The sequence below is a fragment of the Erinaceus europaeus genome, chromosome 6 (assembly GCF_950295315.1).
Source record: "Erinaceus europaeus chromosome 6, mEriEur2.1, whole genome shotgun sequence".
Classification (NCBI taxonomy): domain Eukaryota; kingdom Metazoa; phylum Chordata; class Mammalia; order Eulipotyphla; family Erinaceidae; genus Erinaceus; species Erinaceus europaeus.
In genome coordinates this window covers 17,153,723-17,177,410 of record NC_080167.1, presented here as the reverse complement: position 1 = coordinate 17,177,410, position 23,688 = coordinate 17,153,723, and the positions used below count along the sequence as shown (strand labels likewise).

General features: G+C 47.8%; 1 protein-coding gene across 1 annotated transcript in view; it reads right to left on the bottom strand.

Annotated features, from left to right (window-relative positions):
- DNAH10 (dynein axonemal heavy chain 10) overlaps positions 1 to 21,367 on the bottom strand; it is a 131,301-nt gene extending 109,934 nt beyond the window's left edge. The window contains exons 1-10 of the mRNA XM_060193269.1: positions 21,297 to 21,367; positions 17,223 to 17,323; positions 16,165 to 16,273; positions 13,715 to 13,830; positions 10,442 to 10,658; positions 9,507 to 9,664; positions 9,106 to 9,336; positions 7,722 to 7,912; positions 7,257 to 7,455; positions 3,561 to 3,755 (exon numbers count right to left, since the gene is read on the bottom strand). Of these exons, the coding sequence (XP_060049252.1) occupies positions 3,561 to 3,755; positions 7,257 to 7,455; positions 7,722 to 7,912; positions 9,106 to 9,336; positions 9,507 to 9,664; positions 10,442 to 10,658; positions 13,715 to 13,830; positions 16,165 to 16,273; positions 17,223 to 17,315 (1,509 nt within the window). The 5' untranslated portion in view covers positions 17,316 to 17,323; positions 21,297 to 21,367. The remainder of the gene's footprint in view (positions 1 to 3,560; positions 3,756 to 7,256; positions 7,456 to 7,721; positions 7,913 to 9,105; positions 9,337 to 9,506; positions 9,665 to 10,441; positions 10,659 to 13,714; positions 13,831 to 16,164; positions 16,274 to 17,222; positions 17,324 to 21,296) is intronic.
- Between the last annotated feature and the right edge of the window lie 2,321 nt (positions 21,368 to 23,688).

Genomic DNA, 23,688 nt, shown 5'->3' with positions numbered 1-23,688 from the left:
ACATGGCAGCAACACGGACAGAACCAAGGGAACTCCAGGGATGACAAAATCATGCTTTTTGTCTTTCTTCCTCTCAAAAAACACAGAATAAATACTGTGCTGGAAGTGCCTCAGTGGTATGGATAGATGGGTCTACTCCTGGAGTTGTGTTTAATTAATAAAAAAATAATAAAGCAACACTGGAACTGAAGAATAATTCTAGGCTATAGGATAACATCTTTACTTCAGATTGTTTACTATTTTGTCTTCTTTTCTTTGGCTTAATCACTGCAGTGCTCCCAACTGCCTTACAATTGCAAACTGCATACAATCATTTCACCTATTTGTTCAAATTTTTAAGATATGTTCTAGTAAGACTGGTGACCCGGCCCATATTATGGCTGTGTGTGCACATACCACTGAAATTTTATATTTATTATGTAATGTTTTAAACTCTAGTAAATATACCTAGGACTCATAATTTACCATTTGAGCCATTTAAAATGTACACTTTAGTGACATCAAGTATGTTCTTGTTCTTGTGTAACCATCCTAACTATCCATCTCTGAAACTTTTTTCATCTTGCAAAAGCAACCCCTTATCCTGACTAAACACTACCCCCCATCTCCCCACCTCCCAGCCTCTGGCACCCACCCCTTTACTCTCTAGCTCTATCTATGACTGATGTCAGCAGTACATCATATACGTAGATTCACACAGTACTGTTCTTTACTCTCTAGCTCTATCTATGACTGATGTCAGCAGTACATCATATACGTAGAATCACACAGTACTGTTCTTTACTCTCTAGCTCTATCTATGACTGATGTCAGCAGTACATCATATACGTAGAATCACATAGTACTGTTCTTTTTGGGACTCGCCTGTGCCGTGCCAACTGTCAGGATTTCCCTCCTTTTGTGGCTCAAAAATATTCCACCACATATGTAGACAAACTTTGTTCATTCATTCCTTTCTCAATGGACATGTGGGTTGTTGCAACCTTCTGGTTTCTGTAAATAATGCTGCTAGGAACATGAGTTTGCAGACAGAGCTTTGAGACTCTGTTTACAATTATGTGGGGTGCAGGCCCAGAAATGGAATGGGTGGGATGTACAGGCAGGGTGTGCAATTTTAAAGAAGTCCTTCCACACGCTAGCCTGGGTAATGAGAAGTGGAAGACAGGATAGCACCCTCCCCCGCGAGTAGTGACCTTGGTTCCTAGTACCTGTGGATATATTTTTGGTACAATCAAAAGGGGACTGGGCAGCAGATAGAGAGAAGGCAGCCAACTGGCTGGGAGATTGTCCTGAGCTCACCAGCAGATACAGGGGGGAGTGAGGTCCTTCAAACAGGGAGAGAGAGGTGGAAGAGAGGGTCAGAGTAATCGATGAGGGACTGACCACAACTGGCTTTGAAGATGGGAGAGACTATAAATCTCCAGAAACTAGAAAAGACCCTCCTTAGACTCTGGAAAGGAATGCAGCCAAGCTGACACTTGATGTGAAGATCCAGTAAGATCTCTGTCAATTTCTGACCTTCAGAGCCCTGTGTGAGATAACACGTGTATCTCACAGCTGGTCACTTCTGACAGCTGGAAACAAGTGCAGTGGGAGATAACGCTAGCTCTTATCATACACTTCCTAAGTTTGATCTAAATATGTCCCCTATCTCATTTTATTCCTGAAAAAGATGATAAACATATTTTGGCTTGTTTCTATAACTTCTTTGAAGGTGGAATCGTGTTCTATTCATCTCTCTATCTCTTGGCCTGATGCCACACCTGGAACATGCAAACACTGGTTATATTTTCCTGGATTACCATCTAGATGCACCTTTGCACATGCCCAGCTATGATTATTATGCTTATTATTATGCTTATTGCTGCACAACCACCTCACACAGGGCCCATCACAATGAAAGGGAAATGATAACATAATTAGTAAATTCTTACTGAATGTCTCTGATAAAAGACACACTGATGTTGTGTCTTGGTGACCTGTACTGTGTAACGTGTTTATCTGAAAATATTCCAAAATATTCCCTGGTTCTAAAGAGGAAAGAGCAAATAGTGTGATTCAACTGTTCATATATTTTGCCAGATCCATTTTTATGGCTGTGCCCACTAGACCTCCCAATTACCTCTTTACAGTACTGTGCGAGGATGTCATTAAATTTCATCATCATTTGTCGATTAATAGCCTCCCTCGAACGGATGTGCTTGAACTTTAAAAGCATGTCAAATGCTGCTTCGGCTGATCGAAGGGTCTTAAAAGACTCATCAATAAAATTCTTTGCTTCTTTCTCAATAACCTACTCAGGAAAAGAAAAAAAGACAAATAAAGAGTGAGAAGGAGAAAGAGTGAGCCCAGAAAACAGACCTCATGCTCCTGGAATTATCTTGCACAAAAGGGGGGGGACAGAGGAAGAGAGAAAGAAAGGAAGGAAGGAAGGAAGGAAGGAAGGAAGGAAGGAAGGAAGGAAGGAAGGAAGCAAGCAGGAAATAGGTAAAAAGGAAATCAGTGTCCTGAGAAGGATCTCCACTGTGCTTTAGTAGATATGGGGCTCAGGTAAAAACAGCAGGTTGGGGTCAGGGAGGGAGAAGACTCGCCTTGCATAAGTCAGGCCTTGGGTTTGATCCCTGGTACTGCATGAGAGCAACAGAAATAAAAATGGGTGGGATTCCATAGGTGGTGGTGGCATGGTGCTTTGTTTTCTCTTTCTTTCTTTCTTTCTTTCTTTCTTTCTTTCTTTCTTTCTTTCTTTCTCTGTCTCTCTCTCTCCCTCCCTCTCTCTTTTTCCCCCTCCCTCCCTTCCCTCTCAATTTCTCTCTATATATATCCAAAATAAACTGATAGATAGTTGACAGATAGACAGATGATAGATAGATAGATAGATAGATAGATAGATAGATAGATAGATAAAATGGAGATATTTCCGAAGCCATGTCAAATTGTCTGGGGGTGCTGGCATGAAAAGTTCTAGGGTTATAAAAACCATTAGCAAAGCTAAGATGCTACTAAGAGTCCTTCTTAGGTGAGACCAAGGAGAATGTACAGGGCTGCCTTCTTCACACAGTATGGACTGAAATAATACTCTGTTTCTAGCAAGCCCCCCCCCCCCCCGCATCAGGCCGCCACTTCCTACATCATCTCCCCACCTCCTGCCACTCCTCAGCCCAAGCAACCTGTGCTGCAGCCAGAGGTCATCCCTTCAGCCAACAACCATCAGTAGCTCCCTATTACTCACTAAACTGAGTTCCACTGTCCACCCTGAGCCCCTCCTGTGTCCCCTCCAAGCCCACACTCATAGTTGCATCTTGGTAGAGGTGCAGCTATCTCTCACTCTGCTTAAGGTCTCCTGCCTGGGGAGCAGGTGTGGAGGCAAAGAGGGTGGAGGAGTGTCCACTTGCACCTTGGGCTTTTCTGTACTGGCTCTTGTACTTTCACAAATGAGCAGGCGCTATGTCTTGTGATTACCCAAGAACACTAAGCATAACTAAAGAACCCCACGAAGTTATGGGGGGGGGGGGAAGCATGGGATCTCCCCTCCCTCCCCCCACGGTCAGATGAAGGCTTGCCAGAACTTCGATCCTGAAGTCGTCGATGACGTATTTCCAGTACTGGGAGGCCTTGATGCTGAAGGGGTCAAAGTTCAGACTCTCCATTGGGCTGACCAGACTGTCCACCCTGCAGAGGACGTCGTCGATACGCTTGGGGTCCCCAGTCACCGCTTTCAGTTCTGGACCAAATATGTTGTAAAATTCTTCCACCACCTGCTCATCAAGCAAAACAAGGAGTCACCTTTCACTGTTCCAAGATCATGTTAGCAAATCCTTTCACACTGAATAACCTCCTAGACTCCTCCTAGACTGAGACCTTTGGTATTATGCCCACTGCATGGAGAACAAAATCCAGACAGTCCAGTACAGAATACAACATTTGCATATCTGGAGGCACACTCAGTCCTCCAACTCCCTCCTCACAAATCCTCCTGGACAGAACCTTCTTGCAGCCACCCAGCCCTTTTTCATGAAGTTGCATGTCCCTTTCCACCCCAGGACCTTTGCACTTGCAATCTGAAATGCCCAGTTAGGGCTTCTCATCATGTACTATCACTCCAGCCTGAGTGGCCCTACAGAACATGCCCTTGGACCCAAAAGCACTGCATGCTGGGCTCAGTGGTATGAATGCAGGTCTCTGTGATTCCTAGATCTCCCATCTCTCCCCAGCTAGGCTGTAGGCTGTCACCTTCATGAAGCCAGACGTGTGTGTGTGTGTGTGTGTGTGTGTGTGTGTGTGTGTGTGTGTGTGTGTGTGTGTTTGCAGGGCCTGCTCAACAGGGATGTGACCAGGCAGGCACAGGACCCCAGGCTCAGCAGGGCCTGTGTTGGGTTCAAGATTCTGCTCTTTTCCTTCTCAAAAGTCTTAATAACAGTATCTTTGAACTCGTGTCCAGTGAATGAGAACTGATGGGACAAGGGGGCCTGGGAGTAAATGAATAAGCAGGGCCTGTGTGCCTGTGGTTCCTGCCCCACAGCTTACACTAGTTTGTGACGGCCACCGTGGGGAATTTGGGGCACGCCTGAGGCACTGGGGAGGCTCAGAGTCAGTGCGCCCCAGTATGCTGAAGTGACAACAGGGAAATTCTGCCAATGACTGCGTGAAGGGGGCACCTTCCCTCAGAGCAGAGCTAGCTGCAGACTCAGGAGGAACTGAGAGATGCTCCTGGCCTGGGGTGGCCTATTGTCCTCTTCCAGTCACTTCACTGCCTTGGCTAACCACAGCATGTCCCTGACTGTCATCACAAGGCTCAAGTCACCTCATTCTAGCAGGTCAAGCCTGGCTGGGGTCACCCCTGCATGGAGTTGGCCTGTTCTCTCCATGACTCCTATGGCTCAGTGGGCAGAGCATATGGCTAATCACATGTGAAGCTATGTGATTAGCCATATCACATAATCACAAGCTATGTGATTAGCTATGGCTAATCACAGGGTCTGATCCCCAGGACCATGTGTGAGTATCAAGGACAGCACTAAGAGAGCCCCATGGATAATGGAGCAGTGCTGTGCTATCTCTCATACTGTCTCCAAATCTAGAATTAAAATTGTGGGGCCAGGCAGTTGACGCACCCAGGTAAGTGTATACATTACCATGCACAAGGACCCAAGTTCAAGCCTCCACTACCCATCTGCGAGGGGAAACTTCACAAGCAGTGAAGCAGGTCTGCAGGTGTCTATCTTTCTCTCTCCCTTTTTTTAAAGATTTGTTTTATATTAATTTATTTATTTTCCCTTTTGTTGCCCTTGTTGTTTAACGTTGTTATGGTTATTGATGTCGTCATTGTTAGATAGGACAGAGAGAAATGGAGAGAGGAGGGGAAGACAGAGAGGGGGAGAGAAAGACAGACACCTGCAGACCTGCTTCACCGCCTGTGAAGCGACTCCCCTGCAGGTGGGGAGCCAGGGGCTCAAACCGGGATCCTTCCACCGGTCCTTGCGCTTCGCGCCACGTGCGCTTAAGCCGCTGTGCTACCGACCGACTCTCTCTCTCTCTCCCTTTCTGTTAACCCCTTTCCTCTCAATTTTTCCCTGTCCTATTCAATAAAATAGAAAGAAGGAAGAAAGAAAAAGAGAGAGAGGGAAAGAAGGAAAGAGAAAGGAAAAAATGGCCCCCAGGAGCAATGCATTTATATTGTAGACACTGAGTCCCAGTGATAACCCTGGTGGCAATAAAAAAAAATAAATGAAGGAGTGACCAATGGATACAAGTATTTGAATTTTTCTAATTGGTTGGTAGGAGACTCAGCAATATTACATATGCATGAGACTCTGGGCTTACTCCTTAGTGATCCAAAGGAGGAGGGGGAGGAAAGACTAGAAGAGGCTGAGTGGGTTGTGTGCAGCTTTTCTGGCAAGAATGAAGTACACTTACAATGTGAGAGCTGTGTCTTTTTAGCAACCGCCACCACAGGAGAAGGCAAAAGGTGCAGACGGGTCAAAATCCAGGCTAGTGATGTGTCTACATTTGCTTTGCTCTGCTAGTTGTGACAAACAAATAATAATAGCAACAAAGTCATGCCTGGGTGAGCCATGTGGTAAGAATGAAAATGCCTCATAAGTTAGTGCTCTTCACAGAGGCGTTGTTGTTGTTTGCCATGGGGGTTATCGCTGGGGGCTCAGTGGCGGCACTATAGATCCACTGCTCCAGGCAGCCATTTTTCCCCGTTTGATTGGCTAGGACAGAGAGAAATTGGGGGGGGGGGAATAGAGAGGGAGAGAAAGAAAGACAACTGTAGACCTGTTTCACTGCTAGTGAAGCTACCCTCCTACAGGTGAGGAGTGGAGGCTCGAACCCCAGTCTTTGCTTGGGTCCTTGCGCAGGTCCTTGTGCACAGTACTATGTGTGCTTAACCAGGTGTGCCACTGCCAGGCCCCATCTTCACAGTTCTTTCCTGCTCTTTACAGAGGGTCCCTGGGTTCTGTCTGCTGTGAGCACTGGGTTGTTTCTCCGGCAGCAGTGAGAGTGCCTGGCACACTGAGTTCCTCATCAATATTTAGAATGTCATGAGACAGGGCCAAGGCTGATTGTTGCCACATGCCACTCGGGCCTTGGCATGTTCATTCAGAAGGCTGGGGGTGGTGGAGGCGGGGAGGCAAAATAGCTTGCCTGGACAGTGTGCTTATTTTGTGCTGTGCGTGACCTGGGTCAGAGTTCGGCCCTTAGGACATTGGCAAGAGCTTCAGTGCTCTAGTCTCGGTCAGTGCCTCTCTCTTCACCACCCTCTCTCTCTCTAAGTCGATCTAGAGTGATGAAGCCCTTAGTGTACACAGAAAATGGGCAGTAGGATCAGATAAACAGAGCAGACACTGGCAGAGGTCATATAACCAACAGGCAACAGGACCTGCCTCAAACAAAGAGGGAAGAGATTAGGTCTCAGATAGACATTGAGGGATTTTAACATTTAAGGGAAGGCACTGAGAAAGACTAAGAAGGAGTGACCCAAGGTCAAAGGAAAGCCAGAAGGGGAGGGAAGGGTATCACAAAAGACTTTTCTTGTCGCAAAAGGTCTGGTGTGCTCTGGTGCATTCCAAAACATTCTGGAATGTTCTGAAATATTTCCCATGCTCTTTCAAGTGTTTCTCCCTTCTAGACACCTGTCTCCCAGCTTCCACCTGACCTGGATAGGCCTGCTGTCAAAAAGCCAAACTGCTTTCCATGGGGCAGGCTTCACATCTAGCCACACGCTCTCAGAAGACATGCTCAGGCTTCCCTACCTGTAGGATGTCGTAGAGATCCTGACAGATGGTGGCCATGTAGTCTGTCCTCTCAAATAGCCGTTTCCTATCAAACTCCCACCGAGCTTCTCTGCCCGAAGCCTCGATCTTGGACCTGATGTCAAAGTAGGCCTTTTTCCACGTGAGGAGCGTGTTCTTGGCCTCCAAGGTTTTGTGCTGTGCACTCGCTCGATTTTCTCTGTGAAGCAGAAACGCTGTGATGGGAGGGACGGGGCAATGGGGGGGGGACTCCCTCCCCCCAAAGGGCAACAGCTTCTAAGGGAAGAATTCCAACTCAGGAGCATAGCTACCCCAATCTCTGTGCCCCTTTCTGGGAAGCTCTGCTGTGCCCCTATTTGCAAGGGTGAGAGTGAAGCTCCCCCCGTACACAGTGGCTTCCAGGGGCTTAAACCTGGGTCCCGAGGCACGGCAGCATGTACACTCTACCTGGTGAGTCCCTCTTACTTAAACAAGGTGCGCAGGTTGACCACTTTGCACACTCTCTCGGCGATCTCCCAGGCGATACGCTCCATCAGCGGGATCATCCTCTCGTCTTTGTTGTAGTGCCGGGAGATGGTCCACACCATCCGCAGGGCGCTCATCATCGACGGGATGGTCTCCAAGACAACGTGAAAGCTCGAGCCATGTGTAATGTTCTAATGGGTAGGAAAGTAACCTTAGTTGAGGTCCACTCCTCTTTTTAAAAATGAACTTAGGGGGGTCGGGTGGTGGCGCCCCGGGGTAAGCACACATAATACGAACTACAAGGATGTGCCCAAGGATCCCGGCTCCCCACCTGCAGGGGGGTCGCTTCCCAAGTGGTGCAGCAGGTCTGTAGATGCCTGTCTTTCTCTCCATCAAAAGATAAACAAAATGACAAAGAGAAAGAGGAGAGACAGTACGGCGTCGCCCCGCTCTTTGTGAGGCTTCCCCGTGCACAGAGTTCCTGTGTGGCGCCAGGGACTCGAACCCAGGTCCTTGTGCGTATGACATGTGCACTCGACCAGGTAAGCTGTCCTCCAGCCCAGACATTGTTAATTAAGGGTACAGAGTGGATGCTGGGGATGGTGAAAGGTTCGGGATACAGATAGTGATAAAGGGCAGACAGTATTGTGCATCATTCATTGCCCATGACTGTACACTTACAAGCAGATAAATTCATAAACATTGTGATATTATGTCTGACCAATTAAAAAATTATTTTAGTTTTGGTCACCAAAATTATCACCAGTGCTCCATGTCTGAATGATTCCTCAGCCACCCACCCCTTTTTTTAAGACAGAGAATGAGACATAAACAAGTTGAGACAGAGGGGGGTGGGGCAGGTGGTAGTGCACCCAATTGAGCACACACATTACCATGCATGAAGACCTGGGTTCAAGACCCCAGTCCCCACCTGCAGTGAGGGGAAGCTTCATGAGCAGTAAAGCAGGTCTACAGATGTCTCTCCCTTCCCCTCTCAATTTCTATCTGTCCTGTCAAATCAAAATAAAATGAAATGAAACAAAAATGGCCACCAGGAGCAGTGAATTTGTCATGCAGGAACCAAGCTCTAGTGATAATCCTGGTGGCAATAATTTTTATTTTAAATAATAAAAATGAAAGAGAGAGACTGCTGTACCACTCCACTGCCCACAGAGCTTTCTCAGGCAGTTAGCTGCTCCTCTGTGGTGGCCGGGGACTTGAACCCAGGTCCTTGTGCAGCGTCAAGCGTGTGCTCTACCTGGTGAGCCATCTCTTGAACCCTTGACCAAACATTCCAAGGTTGGACTTTTTCACAGAGAAAACAACATGCGTGTGAGAGCCCTGACACAGAGGTGACATCCTGAGCGGGGTGCGACCCCCCTACCTTGAAGTGGCGCTCCACAGTGGAGAGGAACCGCACGTTGTCTGAGGCCTCCATGTGAAACTTGAACAGGCTGGTTAAGACTGACTGCAGGTTGGCCACCACCATGGAGTCCGCTTCCTTGATCACCTCCAGCACCTTCCTCACCACGGGGAGCTTGGTCTGCTCGTGCAGTGCGCTCAGGGTTGCGTTGCGTTCTCGCCAGAATTCAATTTCAGCTAGAGGGCCGTTCCCCTGAGGGGGGGATGTGGACACGCAGGGACTCTCTGAGCCTGGAGACTGGGTCCCTGTCTCTCCCCATCCAGTGCTCCCTTCCCTAGCGGCTCCTGAGGAATCCCTGCACAGAGCGGGAGTCAGCAGAGCACAGCTGCCGTGCAGGTGACAACAGGAATGGTGCCAGCTACCTGGGGGGTCTTCTTCAGCTGCTCCTCCACCGCCGAGGAGATCTGGTTCAGCCAATTGATCACACACTGCTCCAGGGTCTCCACGGTCTCTGCGTCTGCGGCCAGGGCTGACACCTCCTGGTCCACACTGATGCTCGGCATCTCCAGTTTGATCTCGCCTGGGGGGACGGAGTAAATCGTCTGTCAGCCAACAGCCACAGGCGTAGGGAGAAGAATGCTCCCGAGGGCCCTGACACCTCACTCAAGGGCCTGCTGCCAGATGCCACAGGGCCCTGGGTCAGTGGATCCCTGGGGACAAGAAGTGGTCATGCCTGTAGGCCAGACTCGAGCCCTGACACCACATGGGAGACGCGAGACACCATATGAAGCTCCAGTGCTGTAGTGCCTCCCTCTCTGGCTCTTTCTGAATACGAAAGTGGTTCAGGGTGGTGAGATCACACACGTGTGAGGCCCAGGATACTCATACACACACATTTAAGATGAGCTCCAGAGAGATAGCTAGGCAGGTAGGGAGCATGCCTTATTCATACTATATAGCCCCAGCTCAAAGATGTCTCCCCTCTCTGTGTCTGTGTTGAAACAAAAAAGCAGTGCAGAGTGGTGAAATCATGCCCCAACCCCCTACATAAAGTTTCCCAACAATAACCTCCATCTTTGACCTCCACCTCTGACCTTCAAACAATAAAAAAGTGAATTTCTGCCATTAATAACAACACGGGTGAGCCCATGCCCCGTGAAATAAGTTAGACCAAGACAGACAGCGTGATTTCACTCACACATGAAGGAAAAAACACAAAACAAACTTCCAGCCTCTAAGTGGACCAACTTGTGGCTGCCAGAAGGGAAGAAGGGTAGGCTGGATAAAAGGTAGTAATTGTGTGCTGAAGTACTGAATCAGTTTCTGTGGTGCACAGACAAGGAAGATGGAGCCTTACCCTCAAGTTGCTGCATTGTTCTCTGAATATTGTTTGCGAATTTCTGGAGGTTCATTAGAAATTCATCCCGTATTAGCTGAATGCTGTGATACTCCACTGTCTCCCCAGGCACGGCATACAATTCCTGCTCATTCTCTGAAGAGTCCAACATGTCCCCGGAAGGCAGTCCCATGCTTGCTTCCTTGTGCTGGTTGAAGGACAGGGCTGGCAGAAACACCTGGGACACCAAGTTGGAGGAACAAACCCCCGACGTCAGGGTGGGGATGCCACGCACTTAAACTGCCTGTCGCAGCACAGAGCCAGGCAGGGAAGCTGCATGTGGCCAGAAACAACCCCCAGATGGGGGAGGTCTGAAGCCACCCTGAGCTGCCACCACCACTCTCAGGCAGCTAAGCTGGAAACTGTGACACAAGGACGAAGGAACAGGGAAATGTGAGTTGAGAATGGAAATGTGGTGGTCAGATAGGACAGAGAGAAATGGAGGGAGGAGGGGAAGACAGAGAGGGGGAGAGAAAGACAGACACCTGCAGACCTGCTTCACCACTTGTAAATCGACTCCCCTGCAGGTGGGGAGCCGGGGGCTCGAACTGGGATCCTTACACCGGTCCTTGCGCTTTGTGCCACCTGCGTTTAACCCGCTGTGCTACCGCCCGACTCCCTAGTTTATTTCTTTTTTCTCATGGAACCGGAGTCTCAAGCACACACTATTTCAACACTCCCAAGCCACCTTTTTATCCAGAGACACACAGAGAAACAGGGAGAGAGGAAGAGACACCACAGCACTGGAACTCCCCCCAGTGCCATTGCAGCCCCATGTGGTGCCAGAGTTGAAACCAGAGCTGTACCCAAGGCAAGGCAGGTGCCCTAGATGTCATCTAGCTCAGGCCCTGAGAGCATTTTTTGAGCATTTTTGAGGCTACTTGAACTCAGTAACAATTGAACTTGGCTAACAGGTGTACAAAATGCCTGGTGGCTGGGTCAGCTGGGTTGAGGTTGTGATTTTTAGTTCCGCTTATTTTTCTAAAATTGTGAAACTTTTGAGACTCATCTCTCTGTAGTTCCAATTTTCTGAAGGCCCAGATCATTTGATCTGGAACCTTCTCACCGCACACAGATGGGGTTCGTTCAGCATAGCCCTCTGTGCTCTGTGAGCATGCAGAGTGACAGCCCTCCCCGGGCAGATGCAGGACTGTCCAGGAGAGGGGCTGGTCCTCACTGCTGCCTTCCTCCCCCAGGAATGCACTGCAGGCACCCCCAGTCCCCAGTGCTCTCTGGCTGCCCTGTGTTTTCTGCGGTTCTCTCCTGTTGGCTGTGGCTCCCGTCTGTTCTCCCCCACTTCCTTCCTCACTCTCTTGGTGCCAGCCTTCTGGTGGCTTCTCCCTGCTCACTGGAATTCTGGGAGTCATAAAACACTTCCTAGCCTAATGCTGAATAATAAACATAGTCCATGAATCTTATTTCGGCTTCGTTGTTGGTTCAATTTTTTTTTTTCCTCCAGGGTTATCACTGGGGCTGAGTGCCTGCACTACAAATTCACTGAGTCTGGCAGCCATTTTTTTCCATTGTTTTTGCTGCTGTTGCTGTTGGATAAGACAGAGAGAAATCGATAGAGGAGGGGAAAACAGATGAGGGGAGAGAAAGATAGACACCTGCAGACCTGCTTCACCACTTGTGAAGTGACCCCCCGAAGGTGGGAAGATGGAGGCTCGAACTGGGATCCTTGCTCAGGTCCTTACACTTCACACTATGTGCATTTAACCCAGCGTGCTACCTCCCGGCCCCTTGTTCAATTTTTATGTAGGAACTTAGTGCAAAATTCCACCACTCACTCCCTCTGTCCCCCCACCACTTCCCACCCTCCACCCTGCCCCCACAAAGCCTCTTCTTACCCCCACCTGGTGCCCCTTCTCAAAGACATCAACCTGCCTACAACAAAACCCTGCCTTCCGCCCAGCACACACCCAGCATCTCTAGCCTTGCTCCAGCCACACGGGAGCCCTGTGTCTACCTGCCACCCAGTCCCTTTGTCCTCTGCCTTCTCTTCAGGGTGGGACTTGCCACTGCCATTCTTTCAGAAATCTCAGTGACATAGCTTTACCAAAAACCTATTCTAGTCCATTTTGCTAACCAAAAAAAAAAAAAAAAAAGCTAAAAAAAACCCTAAGCATCAGCATTTGTTTTGCAGCAGCCGCACCCGGCTCCTTCCAGCCTGAGCCACACAGGACAACATCCACATCCTGCTGTAACATCAGCGAGAAGATAACAGTCTGTTCCTGATCAGAGCTGGCATCTGTGTGGACCTGCACATTCTCCCCATGTCTGCATGGGGGACTTGGGGGTTCTGTATGAGATTCAGTTGAGATGCATGTGTTGGGTTCTCTATGCGTCTCAGCTATCTGTGTGCACTCATGTGCACATGTATGTATGAGAGAGAGAGAGAGGTGTCCTGTCTAGACATGGCGCCTCCCTTGTGAACTGGAGTAAACAAGCTGACAAACAAACAATTGTGAACAGCAGCAGTGTGGGGCCTTACGGGAGTCGCCCAGCGGCATTTCTGTGATGAGAGGTTGGTCCCATGAATTGAACTCGTGTAGCTCTCCACTGGCCTGTGCTGCAGTGGCTTTTATGTGCCACCATTTCACTTTGAGCCACAGCTTCCCAGATCCATCCAGCAAAGCTCCCTTAAGCAAGGGCTTATTGTATGGACTGTATGGATTACAGTGTTTGCTTTTACTAAGTATGCCTGTCATTTGAAGCTATGTTTCTAGTAGGATTTGATGGGTTCTGGGACTGCTATAATCTCTCTTCCTGTAAATTTATGCTGACAGCTGCTTTTTTTTTTCCCCTCCAGGGTTATTTCTGGGGCTCAGTGGCTGCACCACGAATCCACTGCTCCTGGAGGCTATTTTTTTCCCTTTTTGTTGCCCTGGTTGTTTCACTGTTGTTGTGGTTATTATTGTTGTTGCGGTTATTATTGTTGTTGCTGTTATTGATGTCGTTGTTGGATAGGATAGAGAGAAATGGAGAGAGGAGGGCAAGACAGAGAGGAGAAGATAAAGACCTGCCTCAGCACTTGTGAAGGGACTCCCCTTGCAGGTGTAGAGCCAGGGGCTCGAACCGGGATCCTTACGCCGGTCCTTGTGCTTTGTGCCACATGCACTTAACCCACTGCACTACCGCCCGACCCCCATCAATGAACTTTTCTAAAGAGAGACAGCTTAATAAATAACCACTAATGTGACCTCTGGGGCTTCAGGCTCTGTCAGTACTGACATGGCACACGATGTCCTTCAGGAAGCCGAGCACGTTCTTGTTTATGATCCCATATTCCAGCGTCTCGGGCGTGAGCTCCATGGCCTCTTTCATGTCCGTAGCTTCCAGCACTGTCTCTAGGTGGAAACAGACTCAGAGCTTGAGAGGGATGGAGAGAGCTGAGCAAGTACATGGGGACAGCTCCTTCTCCCCCAGCGACTACAGGGACCACTCTTATCTTGTTGCAGGCACAGAATATGAGCCGATTTCTTTTCTTTCTTATCGCCACCAGCATTATTACTAGGCTCAGTGCCTGCATGACAGATCCACTGCTCCTGGGAACCATTTCCTCGAGCCACCACCCCCCCCCCCCGTTTTTTTCTTTTATTTGCTAGAACAGAGACAAATTGAGAGAGGAGGGGAAGAAAGAGAGACAGAGAGATCTGCAGCACTGCTTCACCATCCATAAAGCTTCTTCCCCCCAGCAGGTGGGACTGGAGGCTTGAACCCAGCCCTTGTGTATGGTAACATGTGTGCTCAACCAGGTGTGCCACCACTTGGCCCATAAGTGCAGATTTCTGTTCCATCAGACACCAAAGCCAACGGAGCCTGGAGGAAATGCTGGTGCAAACACAGCGTCCAAGAGCTAGCTACACACTTGAAGATCTGGGTGGAACGTCCAAAGCCAGAGAGAAGAGAGCCAAGTGGGGCATTCCAGAAACATCTGCCGGCTCCTTGCTTTACCTGTCCCCCACCCGCACTCTCCACAGGGCCTCCCCAATTCGTCACCAGCCCCTTTTGAGTCATGGGACATTATTGGGACAATATCTGGTTTGTTTTACCGCCAGGGGTCCCCACCGGCATGGTTCCCACCACTCCCAGCAGACACACTGTTTTTAATAGCAGGTAAGAGACAAGGAGGTAATGAGAGGAGAGACACCACAGCACCACTCCAAGCAGGTGCTCCCACATGGTGGTCAGGCTTGAACCTGGGTCCCCATACATGGCAAAGTGTGTGCTCTGCCTGGTGAGTCACCTCCCAGCCCCTTTGAAGTCACTTTAAAACAGCAATGGCAAAACGTGAAAACCATGACACTAAGCAGCCTGTACAAAGGACACTGTTTTAGAGCATGAAAACTGAAAGGAGGCTGAAGTGGCTTATGTCAACTGGGTACAGGCACATAGGGGGTAGGGAGGAGGGTGTTAAACATCTCCCCATTCTGCCTGGTCTCCAGTGACCTCAGAAGTACGGCCAAGTTAATATGGGGTTACCCAAGAATCTAAGTGAACAGATTAGCACATAAACATGGCGTCCATGGATAACAAAGATTGATGCCTAATAAAACTTATATTCACAAGAAAATCTAAATTATAGGGGCCAGGTGGTGAGGCATGCGGTAGACTGCACAAGTTACCAAGCACAAGGACCCAGGCCCTAGCTCCTGGGTCCCCATCTGCAAAGGGCGGAAGCTTCACAGGTGGTGAGGGAGACAGTGCTGCAGGCCTCTTTTTCTCTCTCCCCACCTCTTTTTTTAAAAATAAATTTATTTTTTTTTCATTTTATTAGATAGGACAGAGAAAGTTGAGAGAGGAGGGGGAGACAGAATGGGAGAGAGATGTTTGTAAACCTGTTTCACTGCTTATGAAGATTCCCTTCTGCAGATGGGGTGCCGGGGGCTCAAACCAGGGTCCTTGTGCAGGTCTTTGTACTTAGCACCATGTGCATCTAACACGGTGTGCCACTGACCAGACCCTTTTCTCGCCCTATCTCTGCTTCCCTCTTAATTTGGCTCTATAAAAAAATAATAATAATTAAAGAACAAAAATCCGAAAGTGGTAGAGTGCAGACCTTACATGTGTGAGGGCCCAGGTTCAATCCCTGGCACCACATGCTGAGAGCTGAGAGCTGCTTTGATTCTTTATTATTATTATTATTATCATTATTATTATATTTATTTATTTTCCTTGTTTTCATTGTTGTTGTAGTTATTATTCTTGTTATTGATGTCATCGTTGTTGGATAGGACAGAGAGAAATGGAGAGAGGAGGGGAAGACAGAGAGGGGGAGAGAAAGACAGACACCTGCAGACCTGCTTCACTGCCTGTGAAGCGACTCCCCTGCATGTGGGGAGCTGGACGCTCGAACCAAAATCCTTATGCCGGTCCTTGAGCTTTGCGCTACCTGTGCTTAACCCGCTGCGCTACCACCCGACTCCCAATGCTTTGATTCTTTGATCCTCTAATAATTATTTTTAATAAAGAAATTCTCGCTGCAGGTGTTTCTCTCTCTCCCTCTCTATCTTCCCCCTCCCCTCTTGATTTCTAGCCAACTCTATCCAATAAATAAAGATAATAAAATTTAAAGAAAAGAAAGAAATTCTCACATACCCCATGCATGCATGCATGCATGTGTGCATACACAGAGAGAGAAGGGTCAGAGAGAGATTGAGAGGGAGAGGGGGGAAAGGTACCTTTTGTATTTCTGAGAAAAAACACCACATTCTGGTCCAGAAACTCCTCAGAAACAGGGGTACAAAGCACATGGAGACACGGCTTCTCCACAATATGCCTGATTATTTTCTGAAACAGATAAGAAAAGAGCCTGCCACACTAAACTGGCTCCATCCACCCACACTGCCCAGTGCCCAGGCTGGCGTGTCGGCCAGGACAACACAGCACACAGCAGCCCCAGTGAACCCCAACACTCCTGCTCACCACTCAGTTTTCTCCACACTCAGGGAGCAGTCAGGTAGCATATTTCCTTGGCCTCTGGCCTGACCAGACTTCACACTCTAATGTTACCCTCCACTGCAGAGGCCTAATGCAGCAGGCCTTGGACTGTCCAAAGGATTTCAAAACTGGCCCTTGAGCAGCCATGGGTGAGAACTGAGAGCCTGGGACTCTCTACCTAGTGTGAGTATCTCTGCCAGCCTGGGCCATGAGCCATGCTTGGAGTTTGTGTTAACGTGTTTATGGTGAATGCCCGTTTGGTTTGCCTGGGGTCCTGGCCACACACCATGTCAGTCAGATCTCTGGGAGTGGGGGACTGGAGACCGCGGGAGTGTGGTCAGTCAAATAGGTGCTCCGTGTTGGCATGGCCGAACTCCAAAAAAAAAAAACACTAGGCAGTGAGGCTGGGCTGAGCTCCCCAGAGATGACGTTGTCCCAGGCAACTTCTGGGAAAGTCTCATGTGTGGATCAGCTCCCGGGAATGGGGTGGGGAGAGAGAGAATTTGACACTGCTTTCCCCTGGAGTGTCTGGGGCTCAGATGGCTGTGGGGGTGTGTCTCCCACCTTCACAAACTAGAGCCATGAGCATAGAGGCAGGTCTGGGGCCTGGGGGTTCCCCTCTAGAACCAGTAAATGAGGGAGGATGGTGATCTTGGGGCTCCCAGCACAGAAGTCACTGCTCCCCAGTCCGCCGCACTGTCCTGCTTGTAGAGTATGTCAATAACCCAGATTTGGCCCAGGGCAGAGGCCCCCTCCACCGCAACCACCACCACCACCCCCTATAGGAAGAGGCACGTACTTTGTGGGGGAGCTTTTCTGAGCTTCCTTTGGAGGTGTCTTCAGTCGCAGAGATGATGGGGGTCTGAGGCACGGAGCTGGACTTGAGCAGCATATTTTTAACTGCAAGACGGTGTGCAAGGATGGAGGGTCAGAAAAGCCACTTTCTCACCAGGCAGAGGAGACAGTATAATGGTTATGCAGAGACTCATGTCTGAGGCTCTGAGGTCCCAGGTTCAATCCTCAGCACTACCACAGCCAGAGCTAAGCAGTGCTCTGGTAAACAAAAACAAAGTCATACATCAGAAAGGCCACTGAGTCCAGACCTGTATTATGTACAACAGCATAAGCTTTACAGGTGGGGAGGGGGGACCGTCATCTGCAGAGGAGAAGCTTTATAACTGGTGAAGCAATGGGGCAGGTGTCTTTCTTTCTTTCTTTTTTTTTGAAACTGAGTAGTTTGGGTTTTTTAGCTTAAAGTATAAGAATGTTAATGGGGAGTCGGGCAGTAGTACAGCAGGTTAAGCACACATGGTGCAAAGCGCAAGGACCAGTGTAAGGATCCCAGTTCGAGCCCCCGGCTCCCCACCTGCAAGGGAGTCCCTTCACAAGCAGTGAAGCAGGTCTGCAGGTGTCTCTCTTTCCCTCCCCTTCCCTGTCTTCCCCTCCTCTCTCCATTTCTTTCTGTCCTATCCAACAACAACGACAACAAGAATAACTACAACCATAAAACAAGGGCAACAAGAAGGAATAAACAAATATTTAAAAAATGTAAAAAAAAAAAAAAAAGAATGTTAATGATTTTTCACCCTCAACAGAAAATCCATAAACTAACCTTTCCTGGAACTAATATTTCAGACTTTGGTGCACACAGAGTTAGTTTCTGTATTTTCTGCGGCACCTTCTGGAACTGGACGCTGGCCTTTTGATTTTGAAGACAGTCCTTTGAAGACTGGGCATATGGGAATGTATTTCAGAAAGGCAGTCTCTTTTACCACACTCATCCCAATGGGGAAGTCACAGCACTGGAGGCCGGCCGGCACTGCTGACATGAGTTTCTGCTGTCCACTGTATGAGTCTGTGTTCCTCTGGGGTCCCTGGCACGGTGCTGTCCACCATGAATGTGAAGTACCCACCCACAAACATCTCTGTGGTCGGCAGCACAATCAGAATCTGATCCATTTCAGGAACACCGAACAGGGTGCAGAATATGCCCCCCAGGAGGGGGTCAGGGATAGAGGCGAAGAGGCCAGTGAACCTGCCAATAGTGCCTGGGATCAGCATGATGTCCGCGCCATATTGCATCACTCACCTCTCTTTTTTTAATGCAAATTTATTTTTGTGTATTTTTTTTTATCTTTTTTATTTATTGGATAGAGACAGAAATTGAGGGTAGGAGAGATAGAGAGAAAGAGAGACACTGCCAGCACTGCTTCACCACTTGCAAGGCTTTCCCCCTGCAGGTGGGGGACAGGGGCTGGAACCTGGGTGCTTGCGCGTTGTAACACGTGTGCTCAGCCAGGTGCGACTGCCTGGCCCAGCAGTTATCTTTCTCTTTCCCTTTTTATTTTCCCCTTTCAATTTCTCTCTGTCCTATCAAATAATAGAAAGGAAAAGAAAGAAAGAAAGAGAGAGAGAGAGAGAGAAAGGAAGAAAGGGAGAGAGAAAGAAAGAAAGGGAAAAAGAAAGAAAGAAAGGGAAAAAGAAAGAAAGAAAGAAAGAAAGAAAGGGAGAAAAAGAAAGAAAAAAAGAAAGAAAGTAAGGAAGGAAGGAAGGGAGAAAGGAAGAAAGGGAGAAAGAAAGAAAGAAAGAAAGAAAGAAAGAAAGAAAGAAAGAAAGAGAGAGAGAGAAGAGATGGCTGGCTGCCAGGAACAACCGACTCATCGCACTGACATTGAGTCCCAGGGATAACCTTGGTGACAATAAAAACAAATTACTCAAAATTTTAAAAATCTACAGTCATTTTTTTTTTTTTAATGCTTAGTATTTTTCCCCACCAGGGATATCTGGGCCTCCATGCCTGCATGAAGAGTCCATTGCTCCTGGTGACCTTTTTTTTTTTTTTTTTTGGGGGGGGGGTATTTGATAGGACAAAAAGAAACAGAAATAAAAAGGAGAGGAAGAAGAGGAACAGACTCCTGCAGACCTGCTTCACCACCTGTGAAGCTTCCTCCTGCAAGTGGGGGCTGGAGGATTTGAACCTAGGTCCTTCTGCATGGTAATGTGGGTGGGTGTTCAACGAGGTGTGCCACCACTCAGTCCTTTTTTCTTTTTCTTCTCCCCAGAGCACTGCTCAGCTCTGGCTTATGAAGGTATAGCGGGACTGAAGCAGGGACTTCAAAGCCTCAGCTATGAGAGTTACTTTGCATCACCATTATGCTATCTCTTCCAGCCCTTCCTCCCCCTCCTCCCCTGCCCCCAAACAAATAAATCCTACTGTAGCCTTGAGTGGCATTCTGATTAGCAGAGCTGTTATTGCATTTTATTATTTTTTTAATTATTTTTATCTAGTGTTGTGTCCTCTCTCCCTCTCTCTCTCTCTCTCTGTCTCTCTCTCTCCTCTCTCTCTCTCTTTCTCTCTTTCCTCTTTCTTATGAATAAATAAATCTTTAAAAATATATAGATCCAGGAAGTCGGGCAGTAGCACAGTGGATTAAGCTCAAGTGGTGCAAAGCACAAGGACCAGCGTTAAGGATCCCGGTTCAAGCCCTGGCTCCCCATATGGAGAGGGGTCGCTTCACAAGCAGTGAAGCAGGTCTGCAGGTGTCTTTCTCTCCCTCTCTCTGTCTTCCCCTCCTCTCTCATTTCTCTGTCCTATCCAACAACGACGACATCAATAACTACAACAATAAAACAAGGGCAACAAAAGGGAATAAATAATATATATATATATATCCAGGAGATAAAAGTTGTTTTCACAAATATTACCCCCTTTGGCATCACAGCCTACATAGCTCAGTGTCAAAAGACAGCTTGCTAAGAAATCTGACAGCTAAATATTTTTTTCTTTTTAATTTTTTTTACTTTTCTTTATAAAAAGGAAACACTGGAAAAAAAAAAAAAAAACACAGGATAAGAGGGGTACAACTCCACACAATTCTCACCACCAGAACTCTGTATCCCATACCCTCCCGATAGCTTTCCTATTCTTTAGCCCTCTGGGAGTATGGACCCAGGGTCATTACGGGGTGCAGAAGGTAGAAGGTCTGGCTTCTATAATTGCTTCCCCACTGAAAGCTAAATACTTTAGACCACAAAACTAACACGAGATTCTGTAGGTCTTACATCAATCTGTTAAAATAAGTCAATATGGACTGGGAGGTGGCGCAGCAGGTTAAGCGCACATGACTTGGAGCACGAGGACCGGCATAAGAATCCCGGTTTGAGCCCCCGGCTCCCCACCTGCAGGGGGTAGATTCACAAGTGGTGAAGCAGGTCTGCAGGTGTCTGTCTATCTTTCTCTCCCCCTCTCTGTCTTCTCCTCCTCTCTCGATTTCTCTCTGTCCCATGCAATAACAATAACAACAGCTATAACAACAATAACAACCACAAGGGCAACAAAATGGTAAAAATAGCCTCCAGGAGCAGTGGATTCATAGTGCTGGCAGCAAGCCCAAGTGATAACCCTGGAGAGGAAATAAAATGAAATGAAATGAAATGAAATGAAATGAAATGAAATGAAATAAGTCAATAAAAAACTACACAATAACTACTCTGCTCTTGTGCCTAAAAAAATCACTATGTCGGGGCCGGGTGCTGGCATGTATTACAATGCTCAAGGACTCAGGTTCGAGCCCCCAGTCCCCACCTGCAGGGGGAAAGCTTCACAAGTGGTGAAGCAGGGCTGCAGGTGTCTTTCTGTCTCTCTCCCTCTCTATCACCCCCTCCCTCTTGATTTCTGGCTGTCTCTATCCAATAAATAAAGATAGTAATAAAAAAAATTTTTTTAAATCACTGTCACACTTAGTAGAAGAAACCAGTCTTATCTCTCCTGAAGTGGTTCTACACCCAGCATTTTCTCTTTTATCTGTGTCACAAAGCTGAAAAGTAGACATTGAATTCTAGTCCAAGCAAACATCTCCTGCAGATACCATACCTGATGTGCTCTCTGATTTGAGAAAATCAGCCTCGTCTTCCTCTTCTTCCCCCTCCAGGGTGGAGACAACCTCCTCATCTTTATAGCCGCAGGAATGGAAAGAAGCAAAACGAAAGGTCACTGTTTGACTGCAAGGATGGCTGATCCCACCCATAGCTCTCCCCAGAGCAGGGCCTGGACGTGGCCCTGGGGAGAGCTGAGTGCATCCCAAACTTGTGGTACATCCATGGGCTATCCTTAGAGCAAGATTACATAGGACGACAGGCTGACTAATGAAAGTGTTTCTGGCAAGATACACAGCAAACTAACAGTCAGGACTACCTACAGGGATGGAAGTGGGACTGAGGGGATGATAAAAGGTTGTTTTCCACCTTTGCTATATCTAATCCTATGTGACTCTTTTTTTTAATTTTCTTATTAAAAAATTTATTACCACTAGGGTTTTCACTGGGGCTTGGTGCCAGCCCAATGAATCCATCATTACTGGCGGTGGGTTTATTTTATTTTTTGAGAGTTCAGAGAGAAATTGAGAGTGAGAAAATAGATCCTTGTAGCACCACCCATAAAGCTTCCCCCCTACAGGTGGGGACAGGGAGCTTGAACCCAGGTCCTTGCACGTGGTAATGTGTGCACTCTGTTGGGTGCACCACCACCCAGCCTCTGTTAACGTGGATTTGTATGAGAATACCTCCTAGTGAGATATATATTTGCCTCCAGGGCTATCGCTGGTGCTCAGTGCCTGTACATGAATCCACTGCTCTTAGAGGCTATTTTTTTCCCTTTTGTTACCCTTGTTGTTTATTGTTGTTATTATTATTGTTGTTATTGCTGTCATTGTTGTTGGATAGGACAGAGAAATCGAGAAAGGATGGGGAGGCAGAGGGGGAGATAGAGACAGACACCTGCAGAGCTGCTTCACCGTCTGTGAAGTGAACCCTCTGTAGGTGGGGAGCCGGGGGCTCCAACCAGGATCCTTACACTGGTCCTTGGTGCTTCATACCACGTGTGCTTAACCCGCTGTGCTACCACCCCCCCACCCCACCCCCTTTTTTTTTAAACCAGAGAACTACTCAGCTATGGTTTATATTGTTGCAGGGGACTGAATCTGGGACTTTGGAGCCTCGGGCATGAGAGATTGTTTGCATAACCATTATGCTATCTATCCCCACCCCCTCCCAGTGATACCTCGAGCTTTTTTTTTTTAGTTGTTAAATGATGTTCAGTATGATTTCAATTTCTTTTGTCTTTTCCTTCCTTCCTTCCTTCCTTCCTTTCTTTCCTTCTTTTGTCTCCAGGATATCGCTGGGGCTTGGTGCCTGCACTATGAATTCATTGCTCCTGGAAGTCATTTTTCCCCATTTGTGTTGCCCTTGTTGTTACTGTTACTGTTGTTGTTACTGCTGTTGTGATTTCAGTTTATTTCAAGTAACAGCATGTGCCTAGCCTTTAGGTAGCTGTTGCTGATGTAGATGCTTCTCCTTCCTGGCACCCTCCCTGGTATCACTTTCCCCAGTCTGGTAGTTTTTAACTAGGGGCAGAGAGAGGTTCTGCCTGGAGGAGGGGTACAAATAAATAGGGGTGGGGGTATGACTGACCCCACTCTGCTGCTCTAAGGAGACCACAGGTCCTATAAAAGAGCCAATAAACGACTCAAGGTCAATGGAGCCCCAGGCTTACTAGGCAGGGAGTGAGTGACCACATGAGGCATGGGGGGGTGGGGGGGTCCCCTCTCCCCACCTCTGTCAGAACCATCATCAGACAATTGTCCGGGCACCTCCAAGGTCAATAGCTCTGAGTTTGCAAGGGCAGCAAATTCAAAGTTTTGTGGAAACAGATCATAGCCCGTTTTCCATGGGGGAATTTCTCAGGAGTTTTAGAGGGTCCAAGAATTAACTGGGGTATTCTAGTGAAAAGTGAAATCTGCTTCCACATGACATGGGGACATGGAGCTGGGAGCCACTGTGTTAGCACACACAGTGCAGAAAACAGTCACCAAACCACTAGTGGAAGCCCTTGGAGGTCACAAGAAGTCCAAGTCATGCCTTGGTGTATATATATATATATATATATATATATATATATATATATACACACACACATATATATATATGTGTATATATATATGTATGTATGTATGTATATATTTAAGTATACAAAAATCAGCATTACTGAAAGTTGGTAGGCATTAAAACAGTCGATCTTGTTAGTGTATCTGTGTAGCCACAAGATTTCACTTGGTGACCATGAAAGATTCTAAACTCAAGGTCCTATTACAGTGACTGTCCAGATCCAAAGGTCTCCTTGGGAGAAATGACAAGACTGTAAGGTCAGATTCCAGAATGCGCCTGTGGCCTTCTCCGTCAGCACCTCTGGTGACCCTTAGCATGATTTG